At 34.3% G+C, this 27,892-nt stretch overlaps 1 protein-coding gene across 3 annotated transcripts; it reads right to left on the bottom strand.

Moving 5' to 3' along the window:
- Nucleotides 1-2,438: 2,438 nt before the first annotated feature.
- Nucleotides 2,439-10,390, bottom strand: LOC144559230 (nuclear receptor coactivator). Of its 3 annotated transcripts, none has more exons than XM_078308230.1 (12): nt 10,103-10,390; nt 9,326-9,404; nt 9,159-9,223; nt 9,007-9,072; nt 8,806-8,886; nt 8,521-8,658; nt 8,323-8,421; nt 7,045-8,225; nt 6,714-6,934; nt 6,464-6,606; nt 6,327-6,365; nt 2,439-4,373 (listed from the first exon to the last, which is right to left on the bottom strand). In XM_078308230.1, exons 1-12 carry the CDS (start codon nt 10,208-10,210, stop codon nt 2,784-2,786), a joined length of 3,810 nt encoding a protein of 1,269 aa, XP_078164356.1. In that variant the 5' UTR covers nt 10,211-10,390; the 3' UTR covers nt 2,439-2,783. The 3 variants fall into 3 exon arrangements, with proteins under 3 accessions (XP_078164356.1, XP_078164355.1, XP_078164357.1); XM_078308229.1 differs by having other exon boundaries at nt 10,034-10,336; XM_078308231.1 differs by having other exon boundaries at nt 9,326-9,398; nt 10,103-10,336.
- Between the last annotated feature and the right edge of the window lie 17,502 nt (nt 10,391-27,892).

Raw genomic sequence — 27,892 nt, 5'->3', positions numbered from 1 at the left:
GACTGCAGAAGAGATAGGAGGGGCAGAGAAAACTACAGGTCCAATATGAGTGACACAATAGGAGGACTGAGAGGAGGTTTTTGTCCAGAACTGGAAGCATACCCTGAGTCCCTCCATGGATGAGCACCCGAGGTGCAAAGTGTGGGGGGGGGGGGGGGGCCAAATCTCTCTGCATCTTGGATTGAAGCATGGTTGGGAAGGTCACTCTCACTGTCAGAATCTTCTGAGTGGACTTCATTGACAATTTTTTGTCTTTACCTTAATATTGTTGCCCTTGGTCACTGTCTTGGGTTTTCTCTTTGAAGTCAATACCTTTCTCTTTAGCTCGATGTTTACCACTTGGTTTGGGATGAGAGCCTTTTTTGTCCTTGTCAAATGGTGGACCAATAGATTTTACTGGCAGCCATTTTTGGCCAGGTCCATGCTCTCTTTCAATCTCAAAGGTAACTTCATATCTATCATTTAATCCATTGGGGTCAGTGAACATGATCCATCGACTAGGGGGAATAAGAGCAGGACCACAGACACCCAATCTAACCCTGGCTACTCTCCAGTCATAAATTTCACAGGTGGGAAGAGCTAAGTACAGCAAGACAGTCCCATAAGGTTCAAAAAGAGTTTCAAAATCTACCCATTTTCTAAGCTAATATGGAAAGTTATGTACCTTTACCCAGATTGATATAAGTATGAGACACTCTATGTAGCCAGGATCCCATGTTGAGACTGGAAAATCTTTGTTTTCAAGACGCATGAAACATTTTTCCCAGAGTCTGATCTAACCAACGTGTAGTGGGAGCTTCAATTATGTATCTACAGTCTTCAAAGATGCGCACCCGCCAATTGAACTGATGAAGATGAGGATGGGTGCACAATAGAGTTTCCACTTGCTCAGGACCTCATTCATGTGGATCATCCAGGAAGAAACTCTACCTGAAATGTTGTTCAAGGACCTCACTCTTCGAGGCTGAGTAGAATCGAGTCTTGCAGAGGAGCTTGAGGGTTGAGGTGTGGAGATGGGGGAAGGGTGACGGAGGTCAGGGGAGCAGTATCAGAGGCTTTTAAAGGAGGGTGATCGGTGATCGACTTGTACCAATGAGCTTTGTGGCCAAAACGGTTACAGAAGAAGTAAAGCGCAACGTTGTGACATGAAGGTGCAAGGTGATTGCGCTCTCTACAGCGAAAACAGATGGAGTTGCAAGGTGAGTGCGTTCTCTGTGTGAAGTATGTCTTGAAACGACCTTTGACAGCGAATCTTCTGTGACTGCGTTCATGGAGTTCCTTCCAAAACTATCAGTAGATGGATAGGGTTGGCTATGTACTGCGGGGTGGACTGGGACAAGTTAGGAAGGATGAGGCCCTAGGATGGATTGTGATTGAAGAATAGAGAGTATGGAAGAAAGTGTGCCTTCTAATTGATTGGGCGGCCCATAGCGATTGGCAACTATCACCATTGTTGACGTCAGCAAAGCTTCTTTAAGATGATCTCTTTATTTTTTTTCTGATTTTCTTCTGCTTTTTCTTCTTTTTTATGCTTTTTCTTTTTTCGCTCATCGACTAGAGAATCGCCATTTTCTGAGAAAGGGCTCTATTTGCTTCTTCTTTTTTCTTATGTAAAAGTAGCCTTCTTTAACTTGCAATATAAATGAATGTGATGATTTCTTATACGTTCCATGCTTATAATTTTATAGATTGGACCAGGAACATTAATTATTTTTGCAACACGTTGTTCGTCAAACGGATCAAAGGCTCGGATTCACAGAGTGCCTTTCTGAGTTGAGTAATCAGTGACCCTATGAACGGGTGAGTCCAGATCCTCTAAGGTAACTCAAATTTTGAGTTCGGATCCGGACCGTTCGATTAGAATCCTGACTCGAGGTGAAATTTACGGGGCCCTTAATATTTGTGCCGAAGTAGATCAGACGATCCGGACCTGAATTAAAAATTTGAGTTACCTTAGCTTAGATGATGTGAATTCATGCACTGGTGGCACCAGATGTAGAGCAAGCGTCAGCTAGTGCAACTACCAACAAAATGTACAATAGAATGACCACCGAGAATTTGTAATTTCTTTATGCAATCCATGGCGCTTTACTTTTAGATTAGAAAGATTTTGCTTATAAAAAAATACATATCAAAGTTATAACATGACGTATAAATCTTTATACACTAACTTTTCGTGACGCTACGTTTGGTACGAACATCTTTATCAGATATAATTTACAACATAAAAGTGCTAATAGACTGACCCGGAAATGGAAATTTCAACAAATTTCATAACAGGCCTCTCAATTGGTCCAAGCTTATCGTATAATGACGTTAGATCAATGATACGAATCACAGTATCTAAACATGGTTACAATTAGAACTTGTCCCAGAATTTGATTCTATTTATGCACACACCTGGAGTAAATTTTCAAAACCCCCAAAAAATATACATGTATCATTTCATAATAAACATATATTATGGTTTATAAGAATTTTTTTTACAGAAGCTTTCCTTACACAATAGCAGTCCTATCAACATAAAAAGGCACCAAACATTAAATAAACATCATATTCACATTGAAATTCCCTATATTTTAAACATTATAACTTGCTCTAACATTATAACTTACTCTAACCCTGCCAAAAGAAAAATATCAACTGATATTAGAGCATTCATTTTCATCTATATCGAAACAAACATCAGAGAAACCAAACAAAACCACCTACACCACTGAAAACATCATTCAACCTATGTGACTACACTAACAACAAGTTAGAAATTAAATATTGGATAAGCATTAAATGCTGCCGGGGCCACCACTTTTGTTTGCTCCTTGAAACTGCTCCATTGGAGAACTGGTAATGCTCCCTACTGAAACATTCGTCTGTGAGCTCAACTGTGGACTAGCTGGTGGCATGGCCCCGCCCAAATTAGCTCCTACTCCACTGTGACTATTGTTGTTGTTGCCATTGCTAACTTGAGGCACTGCACCAGCACTCATTTGCTGAGGACTCAGAGCAGCCAGCTGCTGGGGGCTGATCTGCTGCATCTGCTGCTGCTGTAGTTGTTGTTGTGGCATGATCATCCCAGACTGCTGTGACCCCTGAGGGGACCCCACTGGACCTTGCTGCAATGGTGACCCGATTTGCTGCATTTGCTGTTGCATTTGTTGCTGCTGCTGCTGCTGCTGCTGCTGCTGCTGCTGCTGCTGCTGCTGCTGTTGCTGCTGCTGTTGCTGCTGCTGCTGGTGTTGCTGCTGCTGTTGCTGCTGCTGCATCTGCTGTTGTTGTTGCTGCATCTGCAACTGCTGCTGTTGTTGGTTATTCATATAAAATCCAGCACCCGGCATTTTAGGCGGGCCCATTTGGGACACGCTTGTGGGGGTTCTTTGCATCTGACTCATGCTAGCCCGATTAATATTAGGGCCCATCATTGAAAGCCCAGCAGAATTAGACAGCATAGGATTGCTACCCCCGCTATTTGCAACAGCCATTCCACTTAATCCTCCTTGTGTGTACATGCCAGCTGCACGCTGCTGCTGGGCCATCTTGAACTTCATCAGAGTCTGTTGGGCCGGGGTCATCTGGGTCATCGAACTGGGTCGAAGACCGGCTAGATTAGTAAGGCTTATCTGGTTGTTACTTAGTGCTGACATGGCATTAGCCATTCCACGAATGTTACCCATGTTACCCATCCCCATTATGTTACCCAGACCAGCAGCACCTCCTAACCCAACCATGTTGTTGGCCATTCCCATGCCAGTGGGACCAATAGGACCCATCATCATCTTCCTATGGATCTGTTGCTGCCCCTGCTGCTGTTGTTGTTGCTGCTGCTGGAGCATCTGAAATTGCTGCAACTTTGTGTTGGTCCCCATCTGGCTTCCAGTGCCTCCTATCATGTGGGATAACGGGTTTGGAGATAGCATCGGCCCCGACCGCTGGATCTGTGGCAGTGGCATCTGGGACTGCTGTGGATTCTGGGACTGAATATGTTGCTGCTGGATCTGCTGCTGCTGGATCTGCTGCTGCTGGATTTGCTGTTGCTGTTGCTGTAGCAAAGCCTGATCAACTGACTGGGACCGTGCCTGCATTGGGTTACCAGGAAGGTATCCCTGGGGGATGGCTAAGCCAGAAGGATTGTTGTTGATTCCAGATGGCAGGATACGATTGGCTGGGAGCGAGGGGACAGTACCACCAGGGGCCATGTTGTTAGACGGTAGAGGAAGGGGTAGGTTTGACTGTTGATTTGGAGATATTTCAGGTTTGATTTCTGTCACAGAGTTGTCAGAGGAGAAAGGAAGAGCGCCGAGGTTAGGGGGAGCCACCATGCGAATTGGTAGGGGACGAAGCTGGTCTTCCTTTTTCTCATACCCTTCTTTCTCCATCTGCAATGCGCACAGTATTTTAGTTTAATATTAGTAACTGGATAATTTAACCAGACACTCTTTACATGACACCACGATAACGGAAAGAAGAAATCAAAAACAAAGAAAGCAAACATAAAAGGAAAGAAACTATGCAGACAACATTTGTCGCATGTTAATTACGTGAAAAGGTTGACAATAATCAATTTAATGCCAAAAAGGAAAATGCAAGGGCTTCCATCTCAATATTTCTCGTACATAAGTCCAAAGGATATAAGTACCCATTCAGTTAATAGCTAAATTGCAACATATGTGGCACTAAATTATATTCCGAATATATTTCTCAACACATAAATATAAATAAAGATTATTTTACTTAATTTTCAATCTTTACCTCCCAACTTATCCCCTAAAACTATCATGTGTTACAAATTGGGATTGTTAAAACTAAAGCAATTTTTTGGCAAAATTGGCCTAACAGCAACCTTCTGTTCTAGTGAAGAAAGGATAAAACATGTTTAGCTACCACTTTTTGTATGCCAGAATATGGCAGTAGCATAATGTTCCTTTTCAGATGATCTACCAGCTGCTGCTCAATGTGTTAATTATGAAATTATATTTTTTTCTGACAAATAATTTGTTAGTTGTGAAATTATATTTTTTTTTAGTTAATTAGAACAAGTTACCTTCATATTTGTGTTTTTTTAATTGTTAATCACTGCTTATTATTTTCTCATGTTAAAAACTTTTGTCAACTGAAACCCACCAAACCCAATGTCAAACAGAAACATAGGTGGGGATGGTTTTCAACTTGTGTTGATTACTCACAGATACAAATGCTGCATTTCAACTACTGTGACTCAGTTTACGAACCCAGACAAACACGAAATGATATCCTCTGCGGAGTTTTTCCGTGCGGAGCTGTGTGGAGCTTTTAATCTGGTCCGTTTGTTTCGGATCGGACGGACCGGATTAAAAGTTCCGCAAATTTTGAGATTTTTTTTTGTTTAAATTCGGGCAAGATCTGATCTGGTCCGTCCGATTCGAAACGAATGGACCAGATTAAAAGCTCCGCACAGAAAAACTCCGCAGAGGATACGCTTCCGACAAACACCCAACCAAACCGACTTGTACACCCTATTTTATTATATAGACCATTAATCAACAATAATTCATAAACCAAACTACTACACTCAAAACATTGACAAGTCAGTCCTACAATATAAATCACTCTTTCATATAGTCATTACTCATTATAACTTCAAAACAGTCTCCAATCATACAATATAATTTTGGATCTAAATAGGCCATTTCCAAAATTGGTTGGCAGAATAATAACCGGCAACTTGTAACATTGCCGTCAAATGGACTGTTGGGGACATCAGGGTTCACCGAGAAAAAGAAAAAGGAATAGAGACATAAGGAATCTACACGGATGCTCTACCCCATATTAAACAAGTATCATAATAAGAAGAAATAAGTAGAATTGATGACGTAATACTTCCCTATGGTTCCAATCTGAAGTGTTATACTATTTACAAATAAAAAAAATTTATAAAAAACAAACTAATCCTTTATTGGTATTTATTCTATTGGAGTAGCATCCCATAAGATGGAAGAAGAGGCAACAACTGGTATTGCACAATGGAAATAATAATTGAAAGTACTTATTTTTTTCCCTATCCATTTTCATAACGAAATTTGTTATATAACTCCCGGAATAGTACCTAATTCTTCATATAAACCAATTAATGTAATAAGTATTTATCTAAAAGATAATAATATGCCTAATCTCCAGCAGTTGCTTAATTTTGGTATCGGTGACAGCAGATAAGGGATTCCATAGTTTAAAACAAATTTCTGCAAAATTTTGAAGTAAAATATCTCAGCGGGACCATCTAAAAGATATTAAGATATATATAGTTGGGTAAATGTTAGTGTGACTAGCAAGCCAGCAAGGTAAGAAAAACTCACCAAAGCAGAGAACTGTTCCGCAAGAAGATCTCCATAATACTGTTTTTGAAAAGAAAGAAAAAAAAGTTACAAGTTAGGCAAAAATAAGGCATATTCTTCCTTCAAAAAAAGGAGAATAAAATAAGCAGGAGACATACAGTATTAGGCAATGTCAGGGGACCATCAAATGTGCTCGGATTTTCAGACTCTGTATCCACATCACCGTGGTGCATCGCAACAGTACCATCAAATGGTCTCTCAACTAACATCAGCTGGTAATGGGGCTTCGGATTAGTTGGGCCTATAATAATACAGCAGTTCTTGAGTTAAAGCAAAGCTAATAGAAAGTAAACTGCAACGATCTAGACAGAATATTAAGAATAGCTGGTTTCAGCAATGATAACACACCATTAAACGATCGATCAGGGCGGACAAAGTGCATGATTCGGCTTTTATATGCATTGATGGATCCACCAATTAGAGACTGAGACATGGGCCGATTCGCATCTGAGAAATCATCTGTGCTGAACGAGTTAGTAAGACACTTCATGACTTGTTGCGATGAAAATGGATCTGGCTTTTTCGGGAAGTTATCCGCCTTGTTTTTCTTAACATTCATATCAGGATATCTAAAACAAAAGATTTCAGATTAGACTGATGCTTTATCATAACAAACAACAACCAACAACATAAAGAACCAATCAACATGAAAAAACAAATACATAAAAACAGGCCTTACTTATGAGTCACTGCTACAATCTTGGCAAATCTCTCGAGGATTTGTTCGCTTGTGGATGCTGGTCCTGTGGCCATCGACGAGGGGATAGTGCCAATAGAGGGGCTATTCGCATTAAATGGCATAACCATGTTGCTGACACTGACAGGAGAGCCCACACCACTCATTCCCACACCACTCGTTGTTTGCTGCTGGGTCTTCTGCACTGACACAGACTTCCGCTTCGGGGCTGTTCCTGTACCGGTGTTCTGACTGGCTGTCATCTTCGCATCCTTCTGTTGCGTCATAGCATTAACATTAGCCATGCCAAGAGCTGTGCCAAACTGGTTGCCTCCCATCGAACCCCCACTTGAGAGCTCTCCAACTGACTTGGAGGAGACTGGAGACTGTGGAACTCGTGGGCTGTTGGTCATCTTCCTTTTCGGGACAGCATTTGGCTGCCACTGCAAGCTGGCAAGGTTACTCATGGGGCCTGAGTTGGGGTCCTGGTTGAATTGTTCATCCTTTGTAACACTGGCTCCACCATATCTCATTCCCTGGATGTAGTGTTGGCCAGGCAAAGAGGACATCCCAGAGGTGGGACTTGGATCCTGATTCGGGAAGCGTTGGCTGCTCAAAGCAGCAGCATAATGTTGTAACTGCGGGTTGAGGCCTGCCATTTGAGTTGCCCTGATTTGGTGCTGTTGTTGTGATATATCATCCATTCCAATTGACTGTCTTATTTTCTTCATATCAGGACCAGGCATCTGAGATTCTATCATCTCTCTCTTGATAGTTAGTGGAGCATTGAACCCGCTTACTGAATCTAGATAGCCGCCTTGTGAGTTCTGACCGAAATTGGAAGAAGGACCCTGATAATTCATCGTCTGTTGAGAGTTGTTCATCGGTTGAGAAGAGAGACGAGGCAGTCCCACTCTTGCGGGCTCTTGAGAGACATTGCTGCTCTGTCTGAACATGTGTGCACCACCAGGCATTGGTATATTGTTCTGCGTAATATTATTGTTGTCTTGAGGTATTGGAGCTGTTGCCATGCTACCTGGTACATTTTGGGGTTGCATAGCAGGATGGTGCTCAGGTATAGCTCTGTCAATGCATATCTTCTTCCCATGGGACTTATTGTTGGTGGTCACTATCAATTCAGGCCCATCTTGTGACCTTCTCTTCCTACCTAACCCTAGATCGAGCTGCCAAAAGAACAGAGAAAATAAGCCTTAGTTTTATTTATATGTAAATCCACTTAACATGCAAAAAGAAGCAAATGCAAATGATGAACAGGTTTACCTTATTAGGTATGGGGTCAGTACAGAGGCGATCCAGCTTGGGAGAAGGGTCAAGGCATAGTCCTGGTTTCATGGCTTTCACAATGCGTGACTCCATTTCCTGTACAACCAAACAATAATTCAATATAGTTTCATTAAAGAATAAAGAGGCATAGATTGCTCATTTAATTTAAATCTGTGTATAGAGATAAATGCTGACCAATATATTACTGTATGTCCAAGAGTCATCAGAGATAACGTTTATGTCTTTCACAACATTTTCTAGATGCATCCTTAGCCGCACTTTATGTATCGTGGGGGCAGATCCTTGCTCAGTTACACTCCTATAATCCTTCACCTACAAATCATTAAATCAAATACAATATAAGGAGAATATAGAGGAAAAAAACTCTTTATTTATTTCACTTGCTTGACATGTTCATTGTTGGGCGGCTGTTATTATGACAACAAAAATTGAAGTACCATAAAATAATATATTGCTAACCTCACAGATAACAGAGCCATTGTAATACTTGCTAGGTATATCATCTAGTACATCTCCTGGCAACCACCCATCCTCAATTGCCTTGTTTAAACAATAATTGCAACAAGATAAAAAATTATGACAGATCTATGATATAAACATCAATGCTCAAAAGTGCTTCACAAACTAGTACATGCAAAATATTTGACAATTAATACTTACAGAAAATAATTTCCTTGATTCCCTATCATAAGGGTGCAAGCTTCTCCCATTCCGGCCACTATCCAGCTACATAATTTTCATATTGCACTCAATTTTACAAATTTTAAACTGCAGAAACATATATAACAACAAAAGAGCATTAACATATATACCTCATTAGGCTTCCCTATAAGATATCCATCACGGAAAATGCTCAGCGAAAAAGACACCTCCATATCTGTCACAAATTCACACAGTAGAGAAATATCAGGTAACAAATCTAGTTTAAATCTACAAAATTCTTATTAAGTGTAAAATTTACCGTAAGTTATGTACGTACCTTCTGATATGGAAGCTGCAGAACTGTTAGATGGAATTGAGATGCCGGCTCGACTTTCTTTGGCCATGCCATCCTGCTCCTGCATCAAAAAATAAAGGCTTTATTTACACTCCCAAATATATATCTTGTTCTATAATAAACAACCTATGGGATATAAAATTTTGCACCATCAGTAAGTTCTGCAGATTGTACTGCAAGAGAAAACCTAAATCGATCAAATATTCAAAATCCATGTAATAACTGAGAAACAAAGGCACAAACTTTACAGTAACCAATCAATGAAATTATAACCTTCTTTGAATTTATATTTAAATCATACCCAATTATACAAAAAGAGAAGACCTCTTTTAACCAAAACAACAAAATTTATAATAACTAGTATTTACTTGCACTTGCACCTATACCCACAATTACAACCTCAAGCAACAGAGTAAATTATTTGAAAGCTAACCATGAAGATCACAGAATATATACATAAACAAAGAAAAAGACCAAAGATACCATCCTTTGTTGTTAGGGTTAGTGAAAACAAGGTCTTTGGAGCTTCGAATTATATAAATCTAAACCAAGCAAGAGCTGCGGTAACAAAAAGCCTTAAACCCCACCAGTAGCTGCTTGATTATTAAAATAAGCACTAATAAAACAAAACAAAAAAAATCCAATTGAAAGCAATTACATCGTTAATGTCAACCGCAAACAAAAACGTACAAAGATTCCCAATACACGCAAAGCACAGGGTGTCTTTTCGAACAAAATTCGAAGTTCGAGAGGACTCACCATCGACTCCTGCCCTGTTGGACCGGACTCGTCGTCTTCCTCTGACAGTGGGACCGGCTTGGGCCGGTACCGCGTGCCGATCTTGGAGACTTTAAACGAAACCCCCATTTTTTAGCTATTGGTCTATTGTGATTCGAAGTATGAACCGATCCTACCGATCTCCAACCTTACTTCGAGGGGAAATTAGGGCTTTCTTGCTTCTCCTCTCTCTCTCTCTCTCTCTCTCTCTCCGGAGAAGTAGAGAGCGCTCAGCAGGATGACGTTTTCCTATTTTCGACACTGGAGTCCGGACCTACGCGAAATACCAAACCTAGTTTTTCTATTGTGTTCGATTTTTGCACAAATGACCCTATCATTTCGTAATCATTATAAAAACGGACACATCTAGGTTAAAATTTGGGAAGCGTATCCTCTGCGGAGTCGTTCCGTGCGGAGCTGTGCGGAGCTGTGCGGAGCTGTGCGGAGCTGTGCGGAGCTGTGCGGAGCTGTGCGGAGCTTTTAATTTGGTCTGTTCGTTTCGGATCAGATTAAAAGCTCCGCAAATTTTGAGAAATTTTTTTTCAATTCGGGCAAGATCTGATCTGTTCAGTCCGATCTGAAACTAACAGACCAGATTAAAAGCTCCACAGGGAACGACTCCGCAAAGATACTATTCCTAAAATTTGCTCTGTCTGGATTAACCTTAGTTCCTTAATTCAACCAAACACTATTTTCTTAGTCCGGACTCCGGATTAAAATTTATTCTGTCTGAATTAAGTTATTTTGTTCATATTCTTAAGGCATTAATTATATTAGATGAAACCTCTTTAGCATTTTTTCTTGTCTTTTTAGCATATTTTCTTAATCCGACTTTATCAAACAAGTACTCCTTAGCTCCACTTTAAAATTAATCTCACCGCATGTGTCAAACACCCCCTTACAGTTTCTGAAATTCGGTCTCCTATTGCATTTCCCGTTTCTTACATTGGAATTGGAATGATGAATTTTTGCATAAGCTAGTTGAGGTTGAAGATTGTTATTATCTTCTTAAAAGAATGTTCTTATTATTTATAAGGGATGTTCTTACTATCATTAGTTTGGAATATTAATGTTCAATTAACATCATCCTAGTACCTTTCAGTGCCGGTTTACAACGATGGTTATTGAGAAAAAATTAAAATGCTAGGAGGCATCGGAAAAAAATTCCGCTCTGTATTCTATATTCATGTGCATTTTATTAACAGAATCAATTGCTCGGAAGCATCGAAAACAAATTCTGCTCTATATTCATGTGCACTTTATTAACATAATTAATTGTTGGATCGATCTGTTCATCTTTTGCACCAAGGACCTCGATCTTTTTAGTAATATGAGGTTAAGATGGATGTCATAAGTCATTGTTTGGTTGTCAAGTCAAAATCTCTAATATTGGCCTATAGGCATTGTTTCTCTATACTTTGGGAAATAGATGCATGATTTTAGAAATTGATTAAAGAAATATGCTCTTAATGAGCGACGTCGTAAGTCATCGACCTAATAAATTACATTTTTCTTCGATTAATTTCCAAAATCAAGTGTAAAACTTGTTTTAAAGTGCAACGGTATGATACCTATAGAAAAATAATTTGGTGAATAGCATCATAACGAAATTCGACTAAATTATTTTGGTAAATAATAAAATGGCACTGTTAAAATTGTTTGGTAAAAAATTTCATCAAAATATTTGTACAATCTCTGTTATGTATGCCTCTTATAGTCTCATCTCATCATATATTTTCATCAGGCTTAATATAGCAGGATGTTAGGAATAGTAGGCCATGTTTGACAGGCTATATTAAGGAGGAAGAATTAGTATTTTAGTATAGGGTATTTTAGGATATGTCATTTATAATAGAGAAGGGTTCAAATGCCTCCATTTTTTGTGCCTCTATCATGCCTCCATTTTTAAAAACTTTAATAACTCAAAATTTAAATCTTAAAATTCAAAATAAAACTGTCAGATATAAAATATTGTTGGGGTTTCACGGTGCTAACCAAAACTCGTTTAGGCTTAAGTTGCGGAATGACCGTAGAACAAAAATTTCTACGGCCAACTTAAGCTCAGGATTAAACGGGGTATGTCAGGAAACTTTCCAAGGCGGTCCACCTTCAGTATTCCTTTGGCATCAAAACCCAATTTAATCCTTTTACAGATCTACTCCATGATTGATTTCTAAAACTTTAATCTACTTACCAATTAAATAGATTAATATAGCATATTTATACCTTGTTTCCAAATCACAGTTGGAATGCAGACCGAGCGAGTAGAGCCTCACCAGGGAAGGAATCGACTCGGAGTATCACACGTGTGATACCTCTATCGGTTATCCACCAGGACTAACCGGAGAGCGGTTTATTTCTTCTGCCAGAAATACCGTAAACCGCGAAATTCTGCAAAAACACTATTCACGGGGAAAAGACGAAAACCCGTAAACACGAATTTTCGATTGCTCAGTTTCATCAATATGCAAAACTGACATACCACTAAATTCGGTAAAACACTATTCATCAATCCCGTAAATATATTCTACAACAACCCGCAAGATTATACGTCAAGTACGTATAACTTTCTTTTCTCAACCGAAACACTATTTGGGAGAGAAACCGAGAAAGAGAGAAAATACCGATCCGTTTCGACACGAAACGGTACGAATGAATTAGCGATTTTTCTCTCTACATGCACCCCTCTATTTATAGGCTTTTGAGGAGGTTCGCAAAAGACCGAAATACCCCTCAACATATGTCTATTTACAAGATATGCCATTGAATGGATAAGGATGACATGTCATGTGGATAAGATCGATGACGTGTCATGTGGATAGGATCGATGACGTGTCATCTGGATAGGATCGATGACATGTCATGCGGATAAGCACGAATCTGAAAAAGACCCGAATGCCCTCGGCCCGAATACAAATAATATTCGTATAATTATTCTGAACAATTATATATATTTTTCTTGCGGTTGTTATTTCGGTAATTTATACAACGTGTCCTGCACATTTATAAATTAACCGGTTAACTTTTATACAACGTGTCACACACATTTATAAATTAACCAATGTTTTTGCTTGTTATTTTTACATAACATTTATAATTTAATTATAACACGTATAATTAATTATAACCATCTTACTATTGATCATAACCAATTTATAATCAATCACAATAAGATTCTCCGATTAACTCCTATATGGTGTGACCCAATAGGATCTGTGTTATGTTGGTAAATAGAGTTAAAACTGTTTTAACTTCTATAATCATGGGTGGCATCTGGCAACACATCATGACCATCCAATTACACAGATGATGCTGTACAGTACAATATCACGATCCAGTAAACAATTTACTTATGTATGTTCTTCTGTCTCATAGCTATCAGATTAGTTTCAAGATAGATGTGTGTCATCCTTGCTAACTGAATCTTTTCTTGATCTTGAGCAGATTATCAAATATAATTACTCTTGTAATTATACCGCTAGCAGATAATCTTACTCTATCAAGGGGCCCAGTGATGCCATAGCTCGTATAGAGATACGAGGGACAAATAGTATTCTTGGTAAAATATCACTTCCTCAGCTAAGCTATACATATGGAAAAGCTACCGTTATGACTGCTTTTTACGGACAACGGTAGATAACAATCACACATACATATTTCTCAGTGGGAACGATAAATACCTCATACTGTAGAACGTGACACTAAATGAAAACATAAATGACACGAACACAATTCTATTTAATGTTTCATTCGGGGTCTGTCAAATACCATGTTCCTATAACATGTATCTATGTGATTAAAATGACATCTCGTGTCAGGTGGTTTGTAAAACTTAACCATCTTTTAATCCACATACTAACCTTATCGCGGTAATTAGTGTTCCTGCTAATTACCTTGGTCAGTGACTTTTTAAGAGTATATATTATCTATATTATGGAGTTTCACAATTTCAGTCATGAACTCGAAATGATCCATAAATTCAATAATACTCAAGGCAACAAAATGATATTAATCATCCAATTCATGAACAAAGCTTTATGATAAATTATCGTATTATTGACTTCTAGATTATTACACTAACAAATACATCATTTTATCTATGCACGTGTAAAAAATTATGGTATTTCAACTTTGTTTTGGTTGTCATCTTGAGCTTGTAAAAATGTATACTAATGTGGATAATTTCTATACGTTGATTTTTTAATTTATTGATTCACATAAAAGCAAAATCAAAATGTGATAATTTTTTATGGGCACATAGATCACATCTAACGGTTTTATTTTGACGTTTAAGTTTTAAACTTTGAGTTATTTAAGTTTTTTTAAAAATAAAGGTATGATGGAGGCACAAAAATTGGAGGTATTTGAACCCTCCTCTTTATAATATCTCTTTTTAGAGATTTATGTTGTTATAAATTATGTCATTTATATTCTATGTAAGAATAAAGTTTAAAAAATATAATTAAACTTTCTCATAATATTATTTCTCTTGTTTCTTTTAACTCTCCTCCGTAGAAACAATCTCGTTACTATGCAATTTCATTATTGTGCCATTTGGCATTGTTGTTTGCACCTTTACCAAGCTACTCTAAATAGGCCCAGTTTTTATAGGTCGCTTTGCCTGAAGTTATACAATAAATGAGACCCTGTCAATTCCGGGCTAAAATTGCTATCACTGGGCCATGAAATAACGGTCAATTAGACCCAACTCAACAGCCTTTTGTTATCTTTTTATAGCCTACAATGAAAAAAATGCAGGCTTCTATCTCTTTTATAATTATAATTTTTTTATTTAATCCTGAGAACATGATTTCAATATTAATAGCTGTAGCCAATATTAATTACACTCACGCACAAATGATTGGAGGTAAAATCTTAGTAAGAAATGATTGACTTGGCCTGATTTGAGGTAGCAACCCCCCCCCCCTCCCATCCTCTCTATCCTCTCGACTCCAATCGATTGCATAAATTGAAAATGACTCAAACCAGAAAGTTTTTTTTTTTTGGAAAAAAGGTCGAAAAACCCGTTTTATGTTAATGAAACAAAATTTAAATTATAGTAGCGGAAATGTTTGTTTTAGAGATGTTAAGTGCGAAAGATTGCCCACTTAACACCATTACTGTTGTCTCCAAACATAGACCAAAATGACAGCAACACAAAAACAGTATTAGTTCTAACCAACAAAAGAGGAAATGCTAGCACTAAGTTTTTATGTAAGAGAGCTGGAGGTATATCTATTATAGCAAAATGTAATTTGTTAATTGTCTTCATGAGGCTTGACTTTATCCCTCTTCTTCTGGAGCTGCATATCCTTCTGGCAAGGGTAACTCTTCTCCAGGAGACACTGAGCAAAGTGGGATCTCATCCAAATGCGTAGCTTCTTTAACCTTCTTGGAAAAAAAAAAGATTATGAGTAAAATAAAATTCCTTGATGTTTTAAAAAACTGGAGAGACTAATCAGCATCAAAACTGAAAACACACAAAAATGCACTCACTACAGCTACTTTGTGTGGCTCTTCAAATCACCAAGGGGCATCTTGGGCCCTTCCAAATCAACCTTTATAGGCCTATCCAGTTTTGGGCCGAATGTTATGTAAGTCTTCTCCAGTTGTTTACAACTGGATTTGTCCATTACCTCCAGCAACTAAACAGTTTTGCTCTATTTGATGATTGACTGTAGATTTGGATAAAACTTTAAGAGAGAATGGAGGTGGTCATCAACTGATCATGAAATCAGGCAAGTGGTGCAGTAGTACCTACATCAACCTGTGATCGGGTCGTTATCGAATCCAAACACCACACATACTATTCAACTTTTTGTTTGTTTCAGGTGGAACCTGTATCTTTCACAACTTAACGAGATTGATGCCATGAATATGTGGTTGAAGACTTGAGGCGATGAGTTTGAGACACGTAACTTGATCAGGACTAAGAAATGTGTTTATCAGGAGGAAAAGGTTTAGCATGTCAGCACTCAATTTTTTGAGCTTTAGATAATGCATGTGCTACCAAATTTCCTTTTAAAAAAAAAATAAAAAAAGACATTTTTTTAAGGCCTTACATTTCACCAAGTAATATATTTCCTAAATATATTAAAAGGCATTTATATGTCATTCAATAAAACTGGATCACGATTATTAGATGGCAGGAAAACTAAAAGGAACTAAGTTTGTTGTCAGGTAATATTTCTTAAGGTTGATAAGCGATCAGTTCCTGCCAATAATATAATGATAAAATTCGTACGAATGCCTCTGGGTTACATGGAAATGGTAATATTGAAAAGAAAATAAAATATGCACTAACAAGCCAAATGCTTAGAAGCCATAATATTTTTAAAAAAGTAGTAATTTTGGATTTATTTCTTGCTTTCTCCGCCTCTTCCATCATCAGATTACTAATTGACTTAAAACGTAAGGAGAAAAATGACAATTGTATATTTGTTAGCATTAGCAAGCTTCGCATGCCACGGCAGATATTAATTTTGCCCATCAGAGAAATTTAATGAACTGATTTCAATTAAAACTATAGTGATTAAAATCAGAAATATAAGTGATAATTAATTTTCAAGGTTATTCACAGTACAAACCTTCGCAATGAAATCTGTTTCGGATCTGGAACACAGTCTAATACGAAAAGGACATTAAAGTGCCAAACACGTTTGATTATTTTATTTATAAATTTGTTATTTTTTTTCTTACTATTTATTCAAGTCAATTTTAGGTTGCTTTCCAACGATCAAGGAAAGGATAAGCATCACTCCGAACACCAATTCAATTTTTTGTCCCTACCCGTGTGATACCACCAAGTAATTAACTAGAAATTGATTTTAAATTATTCTTGGCCTTGCAAAATTCTCGCAAGTCATTATGGCGCGGATTTTAACTTTTATTGCATATCGTAGTCAACTATTTTTTTTTTTTTTTGTTGGTGAGAGAATTGAGATCATAGGAAGCCGCCTACTCGTTACACGAGTTACTTCGCTATATATATATATATATATATTTTTATGATGTGCCATTTTTTCTATACATATGAAAATAATTGTGATATATTAATTTTGTTTGATTGTTATTGAGAGGTTACAAAATAGACTGTAGATAATTTTATAATGTTGTTTTTTAAATTTATTAATTCGTATAAAAAATGTAACAAGTTTTTATATGTATATAGAGAAAATAATAAAATTACATATATAACAGTTATATTTTGACACTTAAGTTTTGAAATTCTTTATTAGTAGAAAAATAAATAATAGAGATATGATGAAGGCACAAAAAAACAAAAATGTTTGAATTCTTTTTAAATGATGATGAAACTTTATATATTTTAAAAAAAAATGTGATTTTTTAGTACACAATTGCACATAAAACACGGTTTTGTTGTATTTGGGAAAGTAATTAATACTTCCATATATTTAAAAAATGTGATTCTTCAGTGCACATAAAACACAACTTTGTTGTATGATTTGTATCTGAGAAAGCAAGTATTTCCGTATATTAAAAAAAAAGGTGATTCGTTAGTGCACTTAAAACACAGCTTTGTTGTATTTGAGAAAGTAAACATTTATGTATATTTAAAAGAAGTGTAATTTTTTAGTGCACATAAAACACAGCTTTGCGGGTTGGGAAAATAAATATTTCGCCAGCCCCGGTTTTCATCTTCCTAATTTTATAACTTGTTTTCGTTGCTTGTTTTTTCACATTACTCAGTAATAAAAAAATTATGTACTAGAAAATATACATAAAAGTTTATATAAAATTTTATTAATTTTAGAAATGAGGACTGTCTGCTTACAATTTCTCTTCTTCTCACTAAGTGAAAGGGCAATTCAAAAATAGGATATATTTTTTTATTCTTAGGCAATATATTCAATCATCTGTGAATATTGGTGTATTGTATTTCAAATCCAAGACATTGTTGGCAAACTAAAAAGGTTTCACAGACATTGATTCCGGTTTTTCTAATATTGCAACTAAATTTTGGATTTCATTTTAATTTTATCATTTTTGTATTACTAAATTAAAGAAATTTTGCCTTCTTGTCATGTCATTTTCATTAAATTCTTCTTGCAACATTTTGAAAGTGTTTAGTTTTATTTTCTAGGGCAACGTGGTTCTTGCTTTAATTAAGTGAAAGAGATTTTTTTCCCACTTTATCCTATTTTATGAATAGGTATTGGGTTTTCATCTTTTATCTCAGAGGCATAATTATTGTTTGTTTGGTACTTTGGTTGAACGATTTTGACAATTATCTCCAGTTTTATGTTAAGTTTTTTGGAAAACCTTTGCTGATCGAGGTTGCGAAGTCACAATGAGGAATTGAACTCTTGATCTTTAAGTAATCAACAGCTCTAGAATTTTTTTCTAGCCAACTACGCTACCTCTCTTTTCTCTTTATGTTACTTAAAGATGCTTAGAGAATTTGTTATTGAGGTTTGCCATTTGAAAAGTTTGTCAGCAGACATTGGTGGCGCCATTTTCCGGCCCCGGGATTTGAATTCATATCATCTCCGCTAACATAATATTTCTTTTTGAATCCAAATTGTCCAATCAGAATTCACACGAATATTGAAGAAGTTTTGTGCAATTCACTTCGGATCAAATTTGCCCAAATACTGATCAGACGGTCTAGATCTAAATAGAAATATCATGTTACCTCAGAGAATATGGACTCCCATGATTGTAGGAAAAGGAGTTTTGGACCGTCAGATTTGAATTGTATGGATCGGATGGGTTTTCATGGGTGATCTAGATTTAAAAGAACGTTCTATGAGCTAACATCAGTGATGAAAAAATGAATGTCTCGTCGAATTTTCATGACATCAAATTTGAATAACAAGATGTCAAGATCCTCTAATTTCGAATGCATATATAAATAAATTTACAAATTATAAATTATAAATAAATTTTCATGACATCAAGTACTAGGCAGGAAACAATTGATTTACAAATTTCGAATCTGCTACTAGAAAACAATAAATAAATCTTACAATTACAAATTTTTTATTTTAACGAGGTTTTAATATATCTTAAATTTACCGATTGAGTTTTAAAATTAATATTTGAAACTGTAACACCGATTAATACTATAACACTAGCTTAACTCTAGTGGGATTTTTGTTAGAGAGATTCAACATTTATAAAAGATCTCTAAACACGGAAGACATTGTATTTTTTTTTTATTATTCAAAGCCCGTAGGCGATATTATTTCATGAAAGCAATTACATTGGTTCCTATTTTGTCTAATTTACATTGTATTTTGCCGCTTGATCAGAGATTGATCCTTACCTCTAGTGTATTGTGTAAACTTAATTTACAGTGCTTGATCATTTTATTGATGAAACTTAACTAAAGATGATTAATTACAAAAAATGCACAATTACTTTCGTTTTCAGTTATTTTAACTATGCAATTTTTTCCTGTGACTGAAGCTCTAATTGAGAATGTTTAAATAAAACTTTTTTATGTTTGAGTAAAGATTAGAGGTCAAACTATCTAATTATTTAATATCTACAATAATTTTTTTTCATTTGCTTTCGAATCTGTGATCTTTCACACACAGAGTATTGCTCTTGCTACTAGACAAAAGGTTGATTCTATGCTTGAATGGAATTTCGAATTTGGAAAGGCAATTTTCTTTTTAGTTCAGAATTTTTCTTTAGTTTGATGTTTTGTCAAACTGATGATTTTGACACAACAAATATGCAAATATTTATGTATTTGCACTGCTCTTTCAAAGATTACGTGTTTTGCGCGTAAGAATGTAGCTAGGGATTTATTAATCGATGAATTAGAATTTAAATCATGCGTGGAACATCAATTTATAAAATAGGGGCTTCACCCCTATTATTATTTCAGAAAAATCATGCGTCGAACTGAGGCCAAATCAAAACGTGTCATATACTCACATATACAACCATGTACCGCAAACATTTTTTGATTTGTAAGATGGTGGAGGGTTTGATGGAATTTTTGAATAAGCTATATATGATGTGTACGTATACGTTAGAACGATCTGGCTATCTTTATTATATTTTATACGATATAAAAAAGAGAAGGGTCAAATGATTTTTTTTACCTTCGTCATGCTTCTATTTAAAAATAAATGACAAAAATTATAAATTTATATGTTATCATACATAATATTGTTAGATGTGATATGTATTATTTTCTCTATATACACATAAAATATTATCACTTTTGATTAGGGGCAGATCTACTGTAGCATAGGGGGGGCAACCGCCCTCCTGGATTTCGAGTTTTAGTGGTGATCTATTGGTACTGATTGACTTTGTCCCTCTCTGGATTTTTTTGCCCCTCCCCCCCGGATGTTCAAATTGTAATTTGAATTAAATTTAGTGTTAAAATCAAAATAAATTTCTTGAATTATGATTGGTAATATTAATTATAAGTTATAGGATCATAAATTATAAGTTAGAGTGTTGAAAAATATAAGTTAAAATATTATTTTTTTATCGAGTACCCAATTAGTTAATGGGTTTAAACCCGATTCGATATTTTCTTTTACCCCCCTGACGAAAATTCTAGATCCGCCCTTGCTTTTGATTTTGAGTTTATATGAATCAATAAGTTGAAAAATCAAAGTTCAAAATTTATTCACATCGCTGTATTTTGGCAAATTCTTAAAACTAATTAAAACAAAGTTGAAATGTCACAATCTTTTACGTATACATAGTGAAAATGATGTTGATCATATTTAACAGTTTCATTTTGATATTTTAAGCTTTAAATTTTAAATTTTAAGTTATTGTAGTTCTAAACTTGAAAACATAATGTAGACACAAAAAATAAAAATATTTAAACACTCCTCTATACAAAATAACGACACACACTCTAAAATTCCTAAGATATAACAAACTAATTATATATATGTATATTTTATTATTTTAATCTTTTGATTAAATACGATAGGTTCAAATCTATATATAGCTTTTTACTCTTAAAAGAACAACAGTAGACCAAAGTTAGAAAATTATATATTCTTAATGTAACTTATATTTTTGAAAAAGAATATGCATATATAAGAATTCAATAATTACAATATTATATGTATTATGGATAGTGAGTACATACAAAATAACAAAATCTTTTAAGCCATCTGTATGTGAACACGCATAAATATTTATATGGTTGTGCATTTTATTAATCAAATCTTTTTTTAAACAAGAAGAGAATTTAAATACTTTCATTTTAATCCTTCGTTAAATATTTACTTTTTACATCCTGTTTCAGAGTAAAGGAATGGAAGGTAAAGAATAGAAGGGAATAAAATGAAATAGAAAGGAAGATTAACATATTTAACTTTTTCGTGTTTGGATGATTAATGAGAGAAAATAAATTTAATTTTCCTTTCCGTCTTATTTCTTGTTTGGTTGATTAAAATTTAGAAGGTTAATGAGAAATTCGGTGACTGTTGTAGATTTGAGGAAAAAAATATTTTATGAGAATTATATATGTAAGATGTAGGATTGGACATTTGTGTTATTTTTTCTAAAAATATCAATGTTATCAGAATCGGACCGGATGTCGACCCGAAAAATCTTCGGTTTCACGGTTCACTAGTTGGACAGGTGGGTCGGTCGGTTAGACCGCTGGTATTTTAAATATTTATATATTATACGATATATGTACTATTTTAAATATAAGCAGGTTTCATATAATGAAAATTCAAACATACACATTAACGTACTATAAATTTTTTTTTATCAAAAATAAAGTAATTTTTTTAAGAAGAGAAAATACAGCAGTCCATTCTAAATTTATTTGATAAGTTTACTAAAACTAATAAGATATATAAATTTAGGATTTTAGTATCACATTTTATAAAAATATATAAATATATTTAGAGAAGTTTAAATTTATATATAATCTTAAATAAGTTCATGTTTTTCAATAAAAAAAAATTTAGTGCTTTGAAGAACAAATCTCATAAAATATAAATAATAAAATTAATAATCATTATTTCAAGGTATATTTATATTATTATATGTATATGAATAATTACAGGGCCTTTGTATTTCATTAGGATTTTATAATATTTAAAACATAAAGGACCTATTAGAGAGAAAAAAAAAATATGCTGTTGGAACCTATTAGAGATGATAAAAAAAAAATTACTCTTATTTTCACACTTTTAGTCTTGGGAACACGTAACTTTATGAGTCCTAGAAATATGTGACTTAAAAAGTTACTTTCACACTCACATGACCTCTTTCTCATTGGATGCACGTGAAAAAAAATGTACAAGTGTAAACCGGTTTTTTTTTAACAAATTGGTTTGCGGTTTCCAATAAAAACCGGTTAATTAAGCTAGTTTTTTCGGTTCAACTACATAAACGATCCAACAACAGAATCAAACCGGACATGTGATCGGTTCCGGGTTTTTTCGGTTAAACCGTTGGTCCGGTCCGGTTCTGATAACACTGAAAAATATTCATAACAAAATTTCTTTCCATCCGTTACACTCCAATTTGAGAGGAAAACCGATTCTATTAATTATAATGATACAAAATTAAACATTTCACCTCCGACATAACTTTATCAACCAAACATGATTCTACGAAAAGTTTTTATTCCTTTCCATTCCCTCCCTCCCTCTACTCTCCATCCAAACAAGGTGTTAAAGTCTTTATAACAAAAAAAATTAATAATACAAAAAAAAACTATGAAATATGATTTATTTTACTTTTCACATGTATTTCAAAAGATATTATATTGTAGTTTTGATTTGATAGAATCAGGCTTCTAAATAGCTAGCTATAGCGGCGCTATAGCTTTTCCGGACCATAAACGCTAAGATATGAGATAAAATTGCGCTAACTCAGCTACGGCCGCTATAGCTATAATAGCTGACCGCTATTACCGCTATATGAGACCCGCTATAGCTACCGCTATGCTACAAGGTTTTTTTTTTGGAATTTATATGGACTTCTGTACTTCTATTTTTATTTCTAATGCTACATGGTCTTCTACGATAAGTATACTAAACCAAACTATATGCTTCTATTTTTATTTGTGATTTATTCTATCATTCTATATTGAGAAATATTCAAATACTAATTCTTCATTTTGATTACTCTTTTTATAGTATTCATTTGTAAAATTATTATCGTTCGTTTCAATTGAAAGCTGATTTTGATTATTATTATAATTATAAAATGTTTAAATATGTATATTGACTTCATTTACCTTATAAAATTAATTGCTCTTTGTCTATTATAATATGTAATACCATGAAGTATAAACTATTAAATAATGTTACTTTTTAGATTTTTTTTCCTTCTTATTTGTGTAATTGATAAAAAATATAGACTTAGATTAGTTGTCATTTAGTTGTTACATCAATTCTCTAATATTGATTATGTTGATAATTAGTAGAAATATAGAATATAAAGTTTGAAAAGGAAAATCGCTATGTGTGATAGCTTCCGCTATAGCTACGCTATTCGCAATAACTTTTTTTTTTGTCTCCCCGCTATGCCGCTATAATCGATATTTAGAACCTTGGATAGAATCAAGAACTTGAAAATTCAACATCGCAACAATAGGTTTTTACTAACTCTTGATAATTAAAATTTATTAAAGAAAATGTATTTTTTCCTGTATTTAAAAAAAAAAGTAATATTGATCCGATATAATAATTTTATTTTAATATATAAGTTTTAATTTGGAGTTATTAATATTTAAAAAAATTTAAAAAAAATGAACAAGAAAGAAATGATTTTTTTTTAGAATAATTATATAAAACCCCTCACTCTCATCCCTCATCTCTTAAACAGATTTTAACTTCCATAAACTAACTTAACTAATTAGTTTAATTAAATTTATTCAAAACACTATAGTCTTCCAAGTTTAATTAAATTCATAGGTATAAATACTTGGAAGATAATAAATTAATACTTGCATGTCCAACTTGATATGACTATATGGGAGGACCACTCAAACTACAAGGGGGGAGAAGAATCATGCACGTTTTTAGAGGTGGATTTTTTTTTCAATGTCGTTCACATTTCTCATGATGTATGAGAAATTGTGCGAATCTAAAACCACGAACGTATTCTACGCAATTTTATCTTTCAAATGAGATCCATGATGACATACTTTCGGGTTCATCGTCACACAAGTATTTATACCTCATCGTGCAACTATTTATACCTATACTTTAAGTATTTATCCCCAATCGTGGACCCCGCATCTCCGCATCAATACTCGTAAATACTTGTAATACTTGATATTAATACTTTTAAATGTCAGCAGTGTCATATATATGGAAAATACTAGGTATAAATACTTAAATGACGAGGTATAAATACTTGTGTGACGATGAGCTCAAAAGTATGTCATCATGGATCTCATTTGAAAGATAAAATTGCGTAGAAGACGTTCATGGTTTTAGATTCACAAAATTTCTTACAGATCGTGAAAAATATGAACAAGATTGAACAAATAAAATTGGAGGATAATGAGAAGATGAGAGTGGGGAACAATTATCAGAGTCCTTTTTTTAATCTTTCTCTTTAAACAATTATATACGTTTGACACGTATTGGATGAGTACAAGTATTATTATTAGATAAGTATTAGATAATTGATAAAATTGTCTTAGAAAAGTATGCATAACAGATAAGTATTCGATATGAGTGAGTCTATGGTACTATGCATATTACGGGTTGTTATTATGCTACGGCTCTATATTCTAGTTTTCAAAACTTAACGGTCGATCCGAACCGTTCATCTTGTTCTCCGTATTAATATGTGTTTGGAGACCAAATTTTACATTTTTTGAAATTTTTTTACTATTTTTTTAGATATTTAGAAAATCACTTGCTCTGAAAATTCTGGACCATCCAAAAACAGTGATTTTCAATAAATCTAAAAAAATAGTAAAAAAATTTCAAAAAATGTAAAATTTGGTCTCCAAACACATATTAATACGGAGAACAAGATGAACGGTTCGGATCGACCGTTAAGTTTTGAAAACTAGAATATAGAGCCGTAGTACGGTGCCAAATCATAATATGCATAGTACCATATACTCACTCATTCGATATAGATAAATTTGTCTTAGAAAAGTATTGTTAATAGCAATAGGCTGAAAGCCTCAATTTGACAGGTCAAATCCAACAAAAAAAAAAATTGAATCGTTATTAAGTGTTTCTGGATAAAAATTTGGAATGCTTATCCAACCTCGTTGGACTGGATATATTTTTTGTATAAAAAATTATTATTTTTATTAGGAGCAAGGAAGTTTTCCTCTTCTTGTAATTTTAATTTTTAAACAATCCAAACTCAAATATCTGGCAGTGGGGCCCGGAAATTACCGCCATATAACCTAGCAGCGGGACCTACAGACTTTCCGCATATTGCGTTTACGAGGTGGATAGCATTTGACAGTCAGCGATGGCTGAGCATCCCGTTTCAATCGAATCTGATTTCCCATTTCAGTTTTTATCCTTTTTTATAACTATTCGCGGTTCATTGAAATTTCCTCCAGCTGTGAAGCAAAAACCTTAAACGAACAAATTTTACGAATGTGCTTTGGCGGCCGTATATTCCTTGGGACGACGGAATCGTTTCCCCATTCCCCCAACTGATATATAAAATATTATTTGTTTGCATCATTGATCATTGCATGACAGAATAGTCTGCATTATTGGATTTCAAGGCTGCGAATCTGCGATTAGATTTTGTGGTATTGCTAGGGAGGCCAAATCTTTGCACCTGAACTGAAGCTGTTAAACTGCAAACCATTTTTTTTTTTTAAATTCCGGTTTAAATAACTTTTGTCTTTTTTAAGCATCCAACGAGAAAGAAGATCACATTCTCTGATTCTCACCTAAAACCTAGTGCCTAAACAGATGAATAGAATGTAACTTTTTAGATCTCATGCCTTCATTATCCAATTTATTTTCACTCCCACTGTACGAAAACCTTTTTCATTTTATTATTTTGAACTACACTATATCTAATTAACTTAGTTAATAAAGTAACACCTCAGATTTAAAATTAAAAAAATTAAAAAAATGTAATTTTTATTGAAGAACTTAGAACTTAATTGAGTTTTTATATGAACTTAAACTTATCTATATTTGCATTTTTTTTTTTTTTTTGGAATTTGCTATTGGAAGCTCTCAATTTCTATACTTTCAAAATTGCAGTAAACTTATCATATAAAAATTTAAAATGTTGGGACGTTATATTTTTCTCTTCTTAAAGCAAATATTTTATCATTTCTTGATAAAATAAGTAGTTTCATTATATTTGGATGAGAAAATTTTATTAATCTATACATTTTTTTTTTATAGTGTGATATGTACTAAAGAATTTTCACCATTTGAAAACATGATTATTTTTATAATAATAAACACATTTCATAAATATAAGTATTTAAAAAATCAGCGGTCGCGGTTGACTTATCGGTTCGACCAGTGAACCGTTGATCCGAAACTTTATCGATTCAATGTCCGGTCTGATTCTGATAACATTGGTTTAAATTATATTCATATTGTTATTTGTATCTGCAAATATTTGTATGTTAGATATATTTCAAAATTCGATTACGAATTAGATATTAATCGAATAAATTTATTACTGTATTTTGCGCCTACTACTTGGAAAACGAAAGTCAATATATAATTTTAATTTAAAACTAATTGTTACAAATACGCGTATTTAAATCAGATATTTGTTGGTCATACTCGATGACTTGTTTCATTCCAACTCTCGTCTTTCTCTGAAGCTTCAAGATTAAATATAGGCAAAGGCTCCGATTTTTTTATTTTTATCCAAAATTTAAATTAAATTTTAAAAATTAACCGAACCGCCTTTCAAATTTTAAAACTACCCAAACCGCTAAACGGTTAACCGGACCCTAGGTTCGGTTAACGGTTTAGCGGACCAAGGGTTCGGTTAACCGTTTAGCGGACCAAGGGTTCGGTTAACCGTTTAGCGGACCAAGGGTTTGGGTTCGGTTAACCGTTTAGCGGACCAAGGGTTCGGTTAACAGTTTAGCGGACCAACAGTATGGGTTCGGTTAGCCGTGAAGCGGAAATATTTGAACATCTGCTCTATAAATACCAGTCCGACGGAGAGATGAAACCTAAAAAAAAAAGTTTTGTTTGAGAGACGAACGGAAGAAAAGGAAAAAAAAAAAAACCGCTGTTTGAGATACGAACGGAAGAAAAGAAGAAAAAAGAAGGTAATTTTTTTTTATAATTAATTTGTAAATTATATAAGTTAATTTTTTAACTATCGATTTTTGAAATTTCGTCTGCTGGAGAAGAAGAAATTAAAATATGATCTCCAACCAAAATACAACATATTATAACCGTAATATTTGCATATATTATTGTTATTCAATATGTACCACAATTTTTTTTTTGACCAACTTGTGATAAATAAAATAAATTGGCAAATTGTTCATTATTGTTATAAAAAATATAAATCAAAAGTAATGGAGAAAGAATGTTACTTATTATTTAATTTATTATTTAATTTAATAACAAATTACGGATTCTTTTTTTTTTGAAAACTTGGTAGTAGCTACCAAGGTTCCAAAATAGTTTAGAATATGACAAAAAAATTCTAAAATGATTTAGAATTGTTTTAGGAATCCTTACGGAGCTCTGACTGTCTGATCAATCGGCTCTTCGATTCAGGTATTTTTTGTTTTTTATTTATTTTAATTGATAATATAATTAATTAGTTCATTTTAAACGGTTCAGAATATTGTCGAAATAATTTAGAATTTTT

This window comes from Carex rostrata, chromosome 9 (genome assembly GCF_964058835.1).
Source record: "Carex rostrata chromosome 9, lpCarRost1.2, whole genome shotgun sequence".
Classification (NCBI taxonomy): domain Eukaryota; kingdom Viridiplantae; phylum Streptophyta; class Magnoliopsida; order Poales; family Cyperaceae; genus Carex; species Carex rostrata.
The sequence above is the reverse complement of the archived record's forward strand: the minus strand, read 5'-3'. Positions and strand labels throughout refer to the sequence as shown.